General features: G+C 59.0%; 1 protein-coding gene across 2 annotated transcripts in view; it reads right to left on the bottom strand.

Annotated features, from left to right (window-relative positions):
- The window catches only part of Pdxk (pyridoxal kinase), a 34,173-nt gene that overhangs the window by 15,437 nt on the left and 5,727 nt on the right, over window positions 1-13,009 (bottom strand). The window contains exons 1-4 of one of the 2 annotated variants that reach the window (XM_042687221.1): window positions 6,581-6,634; window positions 5,294-5,348; window positions 3,514-3,618; window positions 1,748-1,831 (exon numbers count right to left, since the gene is read on the bottom strand). In XM_042687221.1, coding sequence (XP_042543155.1) covers window positions 1,748-1,831; window positions 3,514-3,618; window positions 5,294-5,348; window positions 6,581-6,619 — 283 coding nt within the window. In that variant the 5' untranslated portion in view covers window positions 6,620-6,634. Of the gene's footprint in view, window positions 1-1,747; window positions 1,832-3,513; window positions 3,619-5,293; window positions 5,349-6,580; window positions 6,635-13,009 lie in introns of those variants that run through there. The other variant, XM_042687220.1, reaches the window with a different exon arrangement.

Below are 13,009 nucleotides of genomic sequence, written 5' to 3'. Positions count from 1 at the left end.
AGAACAAATGGCAAGCCATTTTCCTTGGTCTCATTCCCGGCCACGTGCATTTCTTTCTCTAAGGTGACTGGTTCTCCTGGTTGCTTTCTGTGGACTTAGCGCTCATGCCTGTGTCTGAAATGGCACGTCCCAGGTCGCCCAAGCAAGCCAGGCTGCTCAGGCCTCGCTGAACACACACCAAAGCCAGGCCTCAGTGTCTACCATGGTGCAAGCACATTCCTTCAGGTGTGAGCCCCCCAGAAGGTATATGTCCCCCAAAGGGTGTGAGTCCCAAGGGTAGACCAGGTGTGAGTCCCCAGAGGGTGGGCAGGGTGTGATTCCCCCAGAGGGTGGGTCAGGTGTAAGTCCCTAGAGGGTGAGCCGGGTGTGAGTCCCCAGAGGGTGAGCCGGGTGTGGGTCCCCAGAGGGTGGGCCAGGTGTGAGTCCCCAGAGGGTGAGCCGGGTGTGATTCCCCCAGAGGGTGGGCCTGGTGTGAGTCCCCAGAGGGTGGGCTGGGTGTGAGTCCCCAGAAGGTGAGCCGGGTGTGAGTCCCCAGAGGGTGGGCCGGGTGTGAGTCCCCAGAGGGTGAGCCGGGTGTGATTCCCCCAGAGGGTGGGCCGGGTGTGATTCCCCCAGAGGGTGGGCCGGGTGTGAGTCCCCAGAAGGTGAGCCGGGTGTGAGTCCCCAGAGGGTGGGTCAGGTGTGAGTCCCCCAGAGGGTGGGTCGGGTGTGAGTCCCCCAGAGGGTGGTTCGGGTGTGAGTCCCCAAGAGGGTGGGTCGGGTGTGAGTCCCCCAGAGGGTGGGTCAGGTGTGAGTCCCCCAGAGGGTGGGCCGGGTGTGAGTCCCCAGAGGGTGGGTCGGGTGTGAGTCCCCCAGAGGGTGGGCCGGGTGTGAGTCCTCCAGAGGGTGGATCGGGTGTGAGTCCCCAGAGGGTGGATCGGGTGTGAGTCCCCAGAGGGTGGTTCGGGTGTGAGTCCCCAAAGGGTGGGTCGGGTGTGAGTCCCCCAGAGGGTGAGTCAGGTGTGAGTCCCCAGAGGGTGGGCCGGGTGTGAGTCCCCAGAGGGTGGGTCGGGTGTGAGTCCCCAGAGGGTGGGCCGGGTGTGAGTCCCCAGAAGGTGAGCTGGGTGTAAGTCCCCAGAGGGTGGGCCGGGTGTGAGTCCCCAGAGGGTGGGTTGGGTGTGAGTCCTCCAGAGGGTGGGCTGGGTGTGAGTCCTCCAGAGGGTGGGCTGGGTGTGAGTCCCCCAGAGGGTGGGTCAGGTGTGAGTCCCCCAGAGGGTGGGCCGGGTGTGAGTCCTCCAGAGGGTGGATCGGGTGTGAGTCCCCAGAGGGTGGGTCAGGTGTGAATCCCCCAGAGGGTGGGTCGGGTGTGAGTCCCCCAGAGGGTGGGTCGGGTGTGAGTCCCCAGAGGGTGGGTCGGGTCTGCCACTGGCCAGCAGGCCGGGACTCTGTGTGCATGCTCAGGAGACCTGTGCCAGGTGAGGGCCTGGGTGTGCAGAACTGCCAATGCTGCTGCTGCTCCAGTGCCCTAGAGTTGGCACGTATAGCTAACCCAGACCCGTGCTCCTCCCCACGCCGGCCCTGCCCTAAGGGCCCATGTGGTCAGCACCTGCAGCCTACATCTCACACACCCATGTGAGCTCCTTGTGGAGCCTGGAAGGCTCCTCCCTGGAGGCCCAGTCAGGGGGGGCGGAGCAGGAAGGTGGGAGGTGACCAGGACAGGAAGGGGCGGAGCCGCCCCTCCTTGGGCCCAGAGCAGTCCAGGACTCACCGTACACCAGCCTGGAGTTCTGCTGCTTCAGCTCCCGCACAATGTCCACCACAGTGGCCAGGAAGGACTTGTCCCTTGTGTAACCTTGGGGAGAGAAACCCAGGCATGTTCCAAACGGGTCTTCACCCACCTCCTACAGCCACAGCAGCAACAGCACCCGGCTGCCCAGGTGAGGGACACAGATGGACAGACACCAGCTGCCAAGGCAGGCCTGCCCAACCAGTCTACAGTTGTGACACGTGACCAGTGGTTCCCAAGGAATGAACTCATGAGTGATTGGTAAAGGGTCTGTTTTTTCTTTATTTTTCCATAGAGATTGTTTTTATCTGGGCGCTAGTAGCTCACACCTGCAGTCCTAGCTACTCAGGAGGCTGAGATGTGAGGATCACTGTTCAAAGCCAGTCTGGGCAGGAAAGTCCATGAGACTTCTTGTTGTTGTTGGTCATAGGGCTTGAACTCTGGGCCTGAGCGCTGTCCCTCAGCTATTTAGCTCAAGGTGAAGGCTCTACCACTTGAGCCACAGCACCACTTCCGGTTTTCTGGTGGTTCATTGGAGATAAGAGTCTCATGGCCTTTCCTGCCCAGGCTGGCTTTGAACCACGATCCTCATATCTCAGTCTCCTAAATAGACAGCTAGGATTACAAGCATAAGCCACCGGCGCCTGGCTTCCATGAGACTCTTATTCCACTAAACTACAGGAAAAAGCCAGACTAGAGTTGTGGCTCAAGTAGTAGAGCACTAGCTTGAGCAAAAGCAGCTCAGGGATAACACCCAGGCCCTGGTCCAAGCCCCAGTACTGGAACAAAGAATAAAAACAAAAGTTTTCAAATAAGAATATCCAGCCTGGGGCTGGGAAGGTGGCTCAGTGGTAGAGCGCTTGCCTTGCATGCATGAGGCCTTGGGTTCAATTCCTCAGCACCACATAAGCAAAAAGAAAAAAAGCTGGGAAGTGGCACTGTGGCTCAAGTGGTAGAGTGCTAGCCTTGAGCTGAAGAGCTGAGGGACAGCGCCCAGGCCCAGAGTTCAGGCCCCACAACCGGACCCAAAAAAAAAGAAAAAAAATATCCAGCCTGGGCAAGTAAGTCCATGAGACTTTTTTTTTTTTTTTTTTTTTTGGGGGGGGGAGTTGTGGGGCTTGAACTCTGGGGGGAGTTGTGGGGCTTGAACTCTGGGCGTGGGTGCTGTTCCTCAGCTCTTCAGCTCAAGGTGAGCACTATACTCAAGTCACAGCACAACTTCTGGATTTCAGGTGGTTAATTGGAGATAAGAGTCTCACAGATTTTCCTGCCTGGGCTGGCTTTGAACCATGATCCTCAGATCTCTGTCTCCTAAGTAGCTAGGATGACAGGCGTGAGCCAGCAGCACCCAGCTCATGAGACTCTTATCTCCAACAACTCCGGAAGTGGAGTTGTAGCTCAAGTGGTAGAGTGCTAGTCTTGAGCAAACATGCCCAGGACAGCACTTAGGCTCTGAGTTCAAGTCTCAGGACACACACCACAGATCACACAGAAATATGACAAATGAAACTCATGTGCCAGTGATAATGGGTCACCCGTCTTGAGCCCTTTCCACCTGCCCCTCTCAGGGCTGCAGCCCTGGAACACCCGTGGTCTAAGCCTGGCACCCTGTGACAGGCCTCCAGACCACCAGGGGTGGCACACGCAGCCTCTTCCCACAGGAGGCAGGGACCGGGCACTGACCAGGGAGGGGGCTCTGACCCCACCCAGGCTGAGAGGTCTCAGGGCCTGGGGCCCGGGCCCCTCACCTGTGAGCACGTAGTCATACTTATTCACGTTGTTCAGCTTCAGACCTTCGTACAGATCGTGGAGCTCCTGGGAGTTCAGCACGTGGCCCTTCCAGTGAGCATAGCCTGTCGGGAAACAGGTCATGCAGGCCTTGCTACGCATGGCCACAGGCTCCCGGTGACACTGCCCGCTCCTGAGGCTGGCAGGTGGATGGCTTTCTTCCTGGGCTGGCCAAGGCATGCACGAGGTCATTCAGGAATGTGCTTCAGTGGCCTCCAACCTGTCTAAGCGGACCTGCCCTAGGGCACTGGGGGGACCAGAGGCTTACACCTTCCATGCAACCTCCTGATGGATTAATCCAGTTCAGTGGGTACTCAGCACCTCTGGGGAGCCTGTGTCCTCAGGACGGGTCGTGGGGAAGGAGGTCACTGTGCCCCAGCAGGTAGAGCCTCATCCCGTCCCTGACCCACCCCTCTCCCCAACAAGCTCATTAACGTGCAGTAACAGCAAGTCACAGATCAAAGCTTGAGCCAGAGAGAAGACCACATGGGGCCGAAAGGCAATGCCTGGAAGCCACACCCGTCCTGGAGTGCGGTGAGCAGATACAGTCCTCAGAAATACGCGCGACCCACCACTTAGTGCTCAAGCCACTGGCGTGCTGCTTACTTGAATGTAAACAAATGTTTCTAAAACCCAGGGTGGTAGCCAGGCGCTGGTGACTCACGCCTGTCATCCTAGCTAATTGGGAGGCTGAGATCTGAGGATCACGGTTCAAAGCCAGCCCAGACAGAACATCCAGGAAAGTCCATGAGACTCTTATCTCCAATGAACCACCAGAAAACCGGAAGTGGTGCTGTGAAGTGGTAGAGCACTAGCCTTGAGCTGAAGCGCTCAGGGACAGCACCTAGGTCCAGAGATCAAGCCTCACGACTGACCAGAAAAAAAGAAAAAGAAAAAGAAAAACCCATGGTGGCAAAAGACAGCAGTTCTGGTGGCTGCAGACTCTGCCTCCTGGCACTTTTCATCAGAGCACCCCGAACCCGCACAGGGCCACCTGCACCCTCCTCACGCATGCCACGCGTAGCCTCCTCCAAGAAACCACTGGAAGGCCCGCAGCAGGCTGTGGCTGCTCCCTGATTCCTCAGGTTCGGGAGAATGTCAGGACAGGACAGGGCTGCAGGGAGCTTCAAAGGAACCAGGGGCTTTGCTCTCCTGCCACAGGGGGCCTGGCTGCAGTCCACGTGCAGTGGGCTCCGAAGGCCGTGGGCAGGCAAGGGAACCAATCCTCGCCTTGGAAAACTCCAGGGCTTCTGAGTCCCTTGCCCTCAGCGCTGAGCAGCAGGTCCTGGGGTCCCTAGGGGCCAGACGGTCACATGCAAGCCCCCTCCCCGTGGCACTGGTGTCAGGCTCCAGCTGCCAGCTCACCAGGGGATGACTGCGGGGGACTCTGCCCAGGCCCACGTGTCACCCTGGGTGTGGCGGGCGCGTCACCATGGGATGCAGCTCGGCATCGCCAGCACTCTGTGAGGTCTGCCTGCTGAACCCACGACCTTCCACAGGTGTGGGGGTGTCCACTCTGCTTTGCCCAAGAGGAAACGGAGGCAGAGCGGTCCTGAAACTTGTCCTGAGTCACACAGCTCCAGAGCAGCGCAGCAGAGCCACACCCCAGAGTCCATGCCCCACAGGTGACCCAGAGCCACGCACCGCGGCATGCAGTGTCAAATCCCTGGCTTCCGGCTGCCGGCAGCACGGCTCCCAACGCCACCTCAGTCCTGCCCTACTGCTGCCCCAAGGCCTTACCTGTGTGGTTTGAAAACTGGACAGAGTTCACAGCATCGATTTCAAATCCCAAAACCTGCAGACAAATGGCAGGGACAGGATTAAGAGCTCTGATCTGCTGCCCCACAAACTCACTGCAGGTGCCCAGAGATGCCTGGGCACCAGCTGGGGGAGGGGCAGCAGGCTCCTGGCCGGCACACTGAAACAGGCCACTGGACACTTGTACTTGCTGGGTGTCCCCCCTGTTCTTTATGTAAGGAAGAACCAGCCCAAGGGGCCATACAGAGCCCTGGCCCAGCTTTCTGGGATTCACTGAGGGCTCATGGATGGTTCTGGAGACCCCACCGAGTTGAAGTGCTCCAGGAAATAACGCCATGATTGTTGAGACTCCCTGAGCCGGGCCTCGGGCCGTAGATGTTGCAAGCCCCACACCGGGTTGCAGCGCGCTGCTGGGCAGCAGGCGGCCAGCTCCACCTCCTCCTGGGTCAGCTGGGAGGAAGCCGGCCCCACTCCAGGGCCCGAGGTCTCCCTGGAAACCAGCAGGGCTGCCAAAGGCCTGCCACTGAGCCAGCCTCTCAGTGGCCCTGGTGGGCGGCCGGGGGTGCGGGAGGGGGGACTCCGCCGCTGGGGAGCCCCAGCTTCAGCTGTTCACTCAGTGCAAGGCAACGGACAGGACGAGATTCAGAGCTACAGATCCTATCGCCTTCCTTCCGTGGCGCGGCTGGAGCGTGGCAGCTCTCGCCCCGATCCTCGCACCCCTCCGTCGGGGGCAGCTGCTCCCACTGCCCCTGGGAGGCTGCGGGCCGGCCACTGGCCCATTCCACCAGGACAGCGCGGTGGGGACCAGGGGTACGAGGCCCGCCACACGGCCCAGGGAGCCACTCCAGCAGCCCCCAGACCCCCACAGCCCAGAGCCAAACCTCCAGCCCCGGGTCCTGGGCCTCGTGTGAGGGCCCAAGGTCAGGAGGGCTCTTCGGAAGCCAGAGGGCGGCGCGCTCGTGCACTCTCAGGAGAATGGAGGACGGCTGGCGATGCAGGAGGGAGCGCCCAAGCCCTGGAGGCCGCCATCGCCCCGCACGAGGCCGGGGGCCCTCAGTGGGCTCCCCCAGGATCTGTCCGGACACTGAGTCCAGACCCGCCCCCCGCCGAGAGCCACGGGCAAGGCCCCACATGGGACCTGACTGGGGACCGAGCGCCCTGGGGAGACTGGGCGGGGCGTGGAATTCACTGAGGGCTGCCCCGTACGCGGCCCGGCCACCTGGACCGGTGTGAACCAGCCAGCCACCTCCCGGGCCCCCCTCCACTCACGGCTGTCCTGCCATCCTCCCCCGGAGTTGCTGCCACCATCGCCACAGTGACGTCCTGCCCGCGAGGGACCCCCTGCTCCCACCGCCTTCCTGGAAGCTGGCCCCTCACCCGGCTCCGTCCCGGCTGGCATCTGCCAGGGAGGACCTCCTTTCTCCATCTGCTCTGCTCCCCATTCTGCCAACGGCCATGCCCAAGCCCAACCCTCCCCTGGGGGCTGAAGGGTCGCCCCTCTGTCCCTGCCTCCCCCAGCAAGGCCTCAGGTGAACCGACAAAGTTCACTCGCACAGCCTGGGCCGTCCAAGGGCAGCAGCGCAGAGCTCAACCGTGTGTGACAGGCACCGGCAGGCACGGCGTGGGAGCCAGGGTCCCAGGGTCCAACGGTCACTCACTCCATCCACTGCTGGCCTAGAGAAGACCTGCCCACAGGGTGTGGGGCGGGGAGGAAGGGAGGAGCTAGAAAGTCTGGTAGGACCAACGCCAGGACCGCCAGGAGGCAGGAAGGAACTGAGACCCTCCCCTGAAAACCCGGGACAGGAAGCAAGGAAGCAAGGTGAGAGACGGCAAGGAGCTCTGGGAAGCAGAAAAGAGGCCTCACAGCACACAGTTCTGGAGGCCTACCCAGGGGCGGAGAGGAAGTGAGCCACCTCACCCCCACACTTCCCAGAGGGGGCAGAGAGGCAGAGCAAGACGCGGCAGGGCCGGAGGTCACGGGACAGAGCGAGGCACAGGGACGACAAGATGGCATGTGGTACGGCAGGCCGGGCGCCAGCACCTACGCCTGCATCCCAGCTGCTCAGGAGGCTGAGATCTGAGCATCAGCCAGCCTGTGAGACACCAAAAAGCCAGATGGCAGTGCAAGTCTTAAGCAAAATGCACAGACACAGCACTGAGGCCCTGAGCCCCGGCCCCAGGGTCCCCCACGCTCCCGAGACAGAGCCGAGGCCCTGAGCCCCAGCCCCAGGGCCACCTTCCCCCCCCTCCCCCCGCGACACACAGACAGACAGACAGACAGACACACACACACACACACAAAATCTGGCGTGGTGGCAGGAAGGCAGCTGACCCAGAGCTGGTCACATTGGACTCTGCCTCATGGTGGTGTCTACTCTGTGCTACTTCAATGGAGCTGTTTGCTTAGGATTTGTATTCAAAAATGTTACAGCGGTATTATGACCATAGTAACAGAACGCAAACTAGCTCTGAAGCCAAACGTGTACAAACGGTTTTTGCCTTATTTCTCCACCCCATACCACTCACAATATCATAAACTCCTTCAACTCCACTCAAGTCTGATGAAACAGGTCTATAAAGCAATGATGGCACAAATCTTGGAAATCCTGCCAAGATATTGTGCTCTGCTCTTTCTGCTTGGGTAGATAATTAATCCTCTGAAACTGGCAAGTGTACCCGAGGAGGAAGTTGCTATTTTCTGCTTTTAAATGACGGCGCAGAGCCTCTGGGCCGGCATCTCCATTTCAAATCCTGGCTGATTAATAAGTGTCACATGCTAGTTTCAGCATTTCTAGCATCCACTTATCCACCAAGCTGCATTTGCAAGGCATGGCCGGGCTGAGCTCCGCGGTGGGCCCCTGGGCCCCAGAAGGAGCCTGCTGTCCCTGAACTCTCGTCCCTAGCAAAACCCACACTCCTGTACTCGGTAGCAGGACGGGCTTGTCTGCCCACCAGCAGCTCCCTCAGGGCACCGGTGGGGGGGAGTGGGGGGGGGGGGTGGAGGGAGGAGGGTGGGGGAAGGGAAGGCTCCGGGTGCTCCCAATCACTTCTCCCCTGGGAAGAACGCCTCTTCCCCCACCCTGTGCCCTTCTTCAGAACCCGGGCAGGGATGGGGCCTCCCTCATGGCAGGTGAACCCTCTTTACGGTGGGCCGGTCCTCCCAGAATCCTGCATCACACCTGACAGGCCTGTGGAGCCCGCCTCCTCTCCTTCATCCATGGGTACCTGTCAAAGCCGGCACTTGGATCCATCCGTTACCACCTCCAAAAATACCTTTGTGTTCTTACACGGCCTCGTCTCTCCTCCCACACCTGGCTGAACAGCCAAACTCCATTAACTAGCTGCTTCCTAATGACCCAGTCCAGCTTTGGCCAGCACTCTGCTGCCTCACACACCTTGTCCCCTGCCCTCGCCCCCAGGGACAAAGAGACAAACTAGAGTGGTGGCTCGGGTCGGACACGGACACACACACACACACACACACTCACACATGAGAGAGAGAGAGAGAGAGAGAGAGAGAGAGAGAGAGAGAGAGAGCAGCCGCCCAGTAGCCAGGGCAGAGACCTCCCTGCCCCTTGGCAGTCACGAGCCACTCTTGGGCCACCTGGGCAGGAGCTCAGTCTGTGTATTGTCTTGCAGGAGAATCACCTGAAGTGCCCTGGGGGCCCGGTGGCAGGCAGGACTCTGAGTAGTCCCCTGGGTCCTTGCTCACTTTGTGCCCCTTCCAGTAGGGTAAAACCTAGGGTGTGAGCACACGCCGGCCTACGGGGTTATCCCCATGCGTTCCACCTGGGAGCCTCTGAGAGCAGCCTCTGCTCGGGCTGTGGGCAAAAGAGGACATTGGAAAGGGGAAAGGGAAGCAGGGCTCATGAACGGCAGCTGCTTGAAAATGGAGGAGACCGCGTGAGGAAGGCAATCGTGCGGCCAATTTAACATGCGTCACCGAGCCATAAAACTCACAGTTCTAATTACTTCAAAAGGAAATATCATTAGTAGTCCAACCTGCCATCTCCTAATTACTAGCCTCTCCATTCTCTATGTCCTTGAGGGTTCTGTCTGACTGTGTGGTGGGACACTGCATGGTGGCGGTGACAGAACATTGCCTCCAAGCCAACAGCGCCGTCCTGCCACAGTGAAAGTGTCCACGCCAGAGAAACTGGCACAAGTACCAGACACCCCTCCCTCATGCTGCCCCCAACAACCAGCACACCACAGGCTCTTGGTCCAAAGCTACATAACCAGACACGCAGTACACATCTGTAAGCAAGACGTCAGCACTCAAGAAGCAGAGACAGAAGCCCAGCACTGTGGCTCACGCCTATAATCCTAGCTACTCAGGAGGCTGAGATCTGAGGATCATGTTTCAAAACCTCTGTGAGACTTATCTCCAGTTAGCCATCAGATAACTGGAAATGCTGCTGTGTCAAAGTGGTAGAGCATTAACCTTGAACAAAAAACCTCAAGGATAGCACCCATGCCCTGAGTTCAACCCCCACAACCAACCAAAAAGAAAAAGAAAGCTGGGTGCTGGTGACTCACACCTGTAATCCTAGCTACTCAGGAGGCTGAGGTCTGAGGATCCTGGTTCAAAGCCAGCTGGAGCAGGAAAGTATGTGAGACTCTTTATCTCCAATAAACCACTCAGAAAACTGGAAGTGGCACTGTAGCTCAAGTGGTAGAGTGCTTGCACTGAGCTGAAGAGCTGAGGGACAGCGCCCAGGCCCAGAGTTCAAGGCCCATGAACCACAAAAAAAAAAAAAAAAAAAAACTAAAAGGAAAAGAGAAAGAGAAAGAAAAAGAAAGAAAAAAAAAGGGAAAGCTGGGTACTAGTAGCTTTGTAATCCTAGCTACTCAGGAGGCTGAGGTGTGAGGATCATGGTTCAAAGCCAGCCTGGGCAGGAAAGTCTGTGAGACTGATCTTCAATTACTGACCAAAAAGACAGAGGTGGAGCAGCGTTTCACTCAAAGGACCAGCTTTGAGTGAAGAAGCTAAGGCATAAAGCTCAGGCATTGAGTCCAAGTTCCAGCACCAGCACCAAAAAAAAATAATTAAAAAAAAAAAGGAAAAAGAACTGGTTGTCTTGGCCAGGACAGAGTTCTGCCAAGAGGACAGGTAAATATGCCACCCGTCCCGTGCCCCTGCCTGTGGGCTGATCTTCCTGTTGCCGGTTGACTTTACCCCCCTTCCGTAGCTGGCCTTCATGCTACCATCACCCCGTGCGATGAGGCCCAGACCCCTGTCCACGCCCACTAACAGCACAGCACCCTGAGCACGAATCCCAAGTGAGCGGCTGCTCACTTTCTTTTTTTTTTTTTGTCTGTCATGGGGCTTGAACGCTGGGTCTGGGCGCTGTCCCTCAGCTCTTCAGCTCAAGGCGAGTGCTCTACCACTTGAGCCACAGCACCACTTCCGGTTTTCTAGTGGTTTATTGGAGGTAAGAGTTTCGTGGACTTTCCTGCCTGGGCTGGCTTTGAACCTCGATCCTCAGATCTCAGTCTCCTGAGTAGCTAGGGTGACAGGCGTGAGCCACCGGCGCCCGGCTTGCTACTCACTTCCTACACCTCCCAAAAGCTGGCCCTCCCCGCTCCTCCTCTCAGCCCAGGAGGCAGCTGTCCACTCTCATCTCCACGGGGTCGCTATCTGCAGTCAGTCAGGCTCCCAGACCACTAACACCTGTCTCGATGCTCTCAGGAGAGCCTCCCTTCTCATCTGCCTGGCATCTTGGATCCTGTTCTTCACATTCCCTACAGGCCCAGGGGCACTGCATCCTTTCAGAGCTCCACACCCTACTAAACACTTTGTCTTGGAGCTGGGTGTGGTGGTGCTCGCCTATAATGCCAATGCTCAGGAGATGGGGGCAGCAGGATCATGAATTCAGAGTCAGCCTGGGTTACATTCTGAGACCCGGTCTCAGAAAAAATGGAAGTGGGAGCAGAAGAGAGGGAGGAAAGGAAACCTTGCCTCTGACTTCCGCTGTACTGTTCCTGGCCCTGTGTAGGGTTCTTGGGGCTCAGGGCTCCCCACTGCCCACAGGCCTGAATGCATGCCAAGCCCGGCTAAGACCCTCAGACCACACTTACTACAGAACAATGGGTGCCCCAGTCAAGAAGTCTGCTGGAGCCAGATGCGGTTGGCTCACGCCTGTAATCCTAGCAGCACAGGAGGCTGAGATCAAAGCCAGGGTGGGTCAAAGCCAGCCCTGGCAGGAACGGCCATGAGACCTTTTTTTTTGGTCATGGGGCCTGAACTCTGGCCTGGGCACTGTCCCTCAGCTCTTTAGCTCAAGGCTAGCACTCTACTACTTGAGCCACAGCACCACTTACAGCTTTTTTCTGTTTATGTGGTGATGAGGAATCAAACCCAGGGCCTCATGCATGCGAGGCAAGCGCTCTACCACTGAGCCACCTTCCCAGCACCAGCCCTCCCCACTCTTAACCTCCAATTAACCATCAGAAAAACAGAAGTGGCAGTGTGGCTCAAGAGCACTAGCCTTGAGCTGACCTTGAGCTGAAGAGCTCAGCGACAGTGCCCAGGCCCGGAGTTCAGGCCCCACGTGGGCTAGGTAAATCTCAGCTGTCCGTGACAGCCAGAGGCTGCCCTGCTGAGAGGTGCACCCCTCAGGGCCAGGCGCTGCTGGGTGATAGCCGTGAACTGGGAGCCATTCCTGGGTCTTGGCCTGTGCCTCCCCCGTGAAGATTGCCTGGCAAGAGGCATGAGTTGGGGGTGGCGGTGTGGGGGGAGTCAGACCCCTAGGAGAATGCACCTAGAAAACACCTCTCAGAGGAAGGAAGCTGCTCAGACTGCAGCACCCCAGGTGGTCAAAGCAGAGGCAGAGTGACCACAGGAAAAGCTCCTGGCCCCTGCCTTTGTGCAGGAGGAGCCCAGGGAAGCAGGAGGCCCAGCGGTGGGAGCAGAAGCAGGGACGCGGGAAGCTCTCCACCCCTCCTTCTCCTGCCACCCCCTTCCTCCCGCACGCCCTGCAGCCACCGCGGCCCCCTCTCCCGTCCCCAGCGGAGCCTGCCCGCCCGCCTGCCTTGAGCATCATCAGCCCCTGCGCAGAGCATCCGAGCATCCGAGGCTGAGGATCCTCCCAACTGGGGGAGGCCGAGTGACTCAACAGCTGGAGTGGGAGAGCTCTGGAATATTCCAGTATGGTTCCTCCACCCAGCCAGGCCACCCTTGCTCGAAGCATCCAGGGGCAGAGAGAAGGTCTGGACATGACCCCAGAGGGGTCCCCACCCGGAAGCATCCGCACCCTGGCTTCCGCTTTAGTCTCCTCCACAGGAGGCCAGTCAGCATTTGGGATGTGCTGGGCAGCACCGCAGGCAAGCTCAGGGCCCCAGCCCCTCCCGCTGCCTCCAGCCACAGCACCCGGCAGCTCTGCGATCCGCCTCTTCCCACACCTGAGCTCCAAGGCGCACTTCCACCTAGACACGGCCCCCACGCATGGCTCACCCCAAGCCCCACAGCACCCCAAGGGTGCACCCGGGCCTCTTCTGACCCACGCACTCGCTGTCAGGAGGCAGGGCCAGGCAGGCCGTTCCCAGCTGCTGAGCAGAGCTGCGTGGTCTGCTCCGCCATGCCTAGGAGAGGGGGTCCTGCCCCGCTCCCGGCCGTGGGCAGCTGTGACCACAGTCAGGCCTTCTGCAGACTCTCCAGGCTATGGAGGGTCACGGACAGCCAGGCTGGTCAGCTGC

This window comes from Dipodomys spectabilis, unplaced genomic scaffold, assembly GCF_019054845.1.
Source record: "Dipodomys spectabilis isolate Male_0828 unplaced genomic scaffold, ASM1905484v1 ptg000107l, whole genome shotgun sequence".
Taxonomy (NCBI): domain Eukaryota; kingdom Metazoa; phylum Chordata; class Mammalia; order Rodentia; family Heteromyidae; genus Dipodomys; species Dipodomys spectabilis.
The sequence above is the reverse complement of the archived record's forward strand: the minus strand, read 5'-3'. Positions and strand labels throughout refer to the sequence as shown.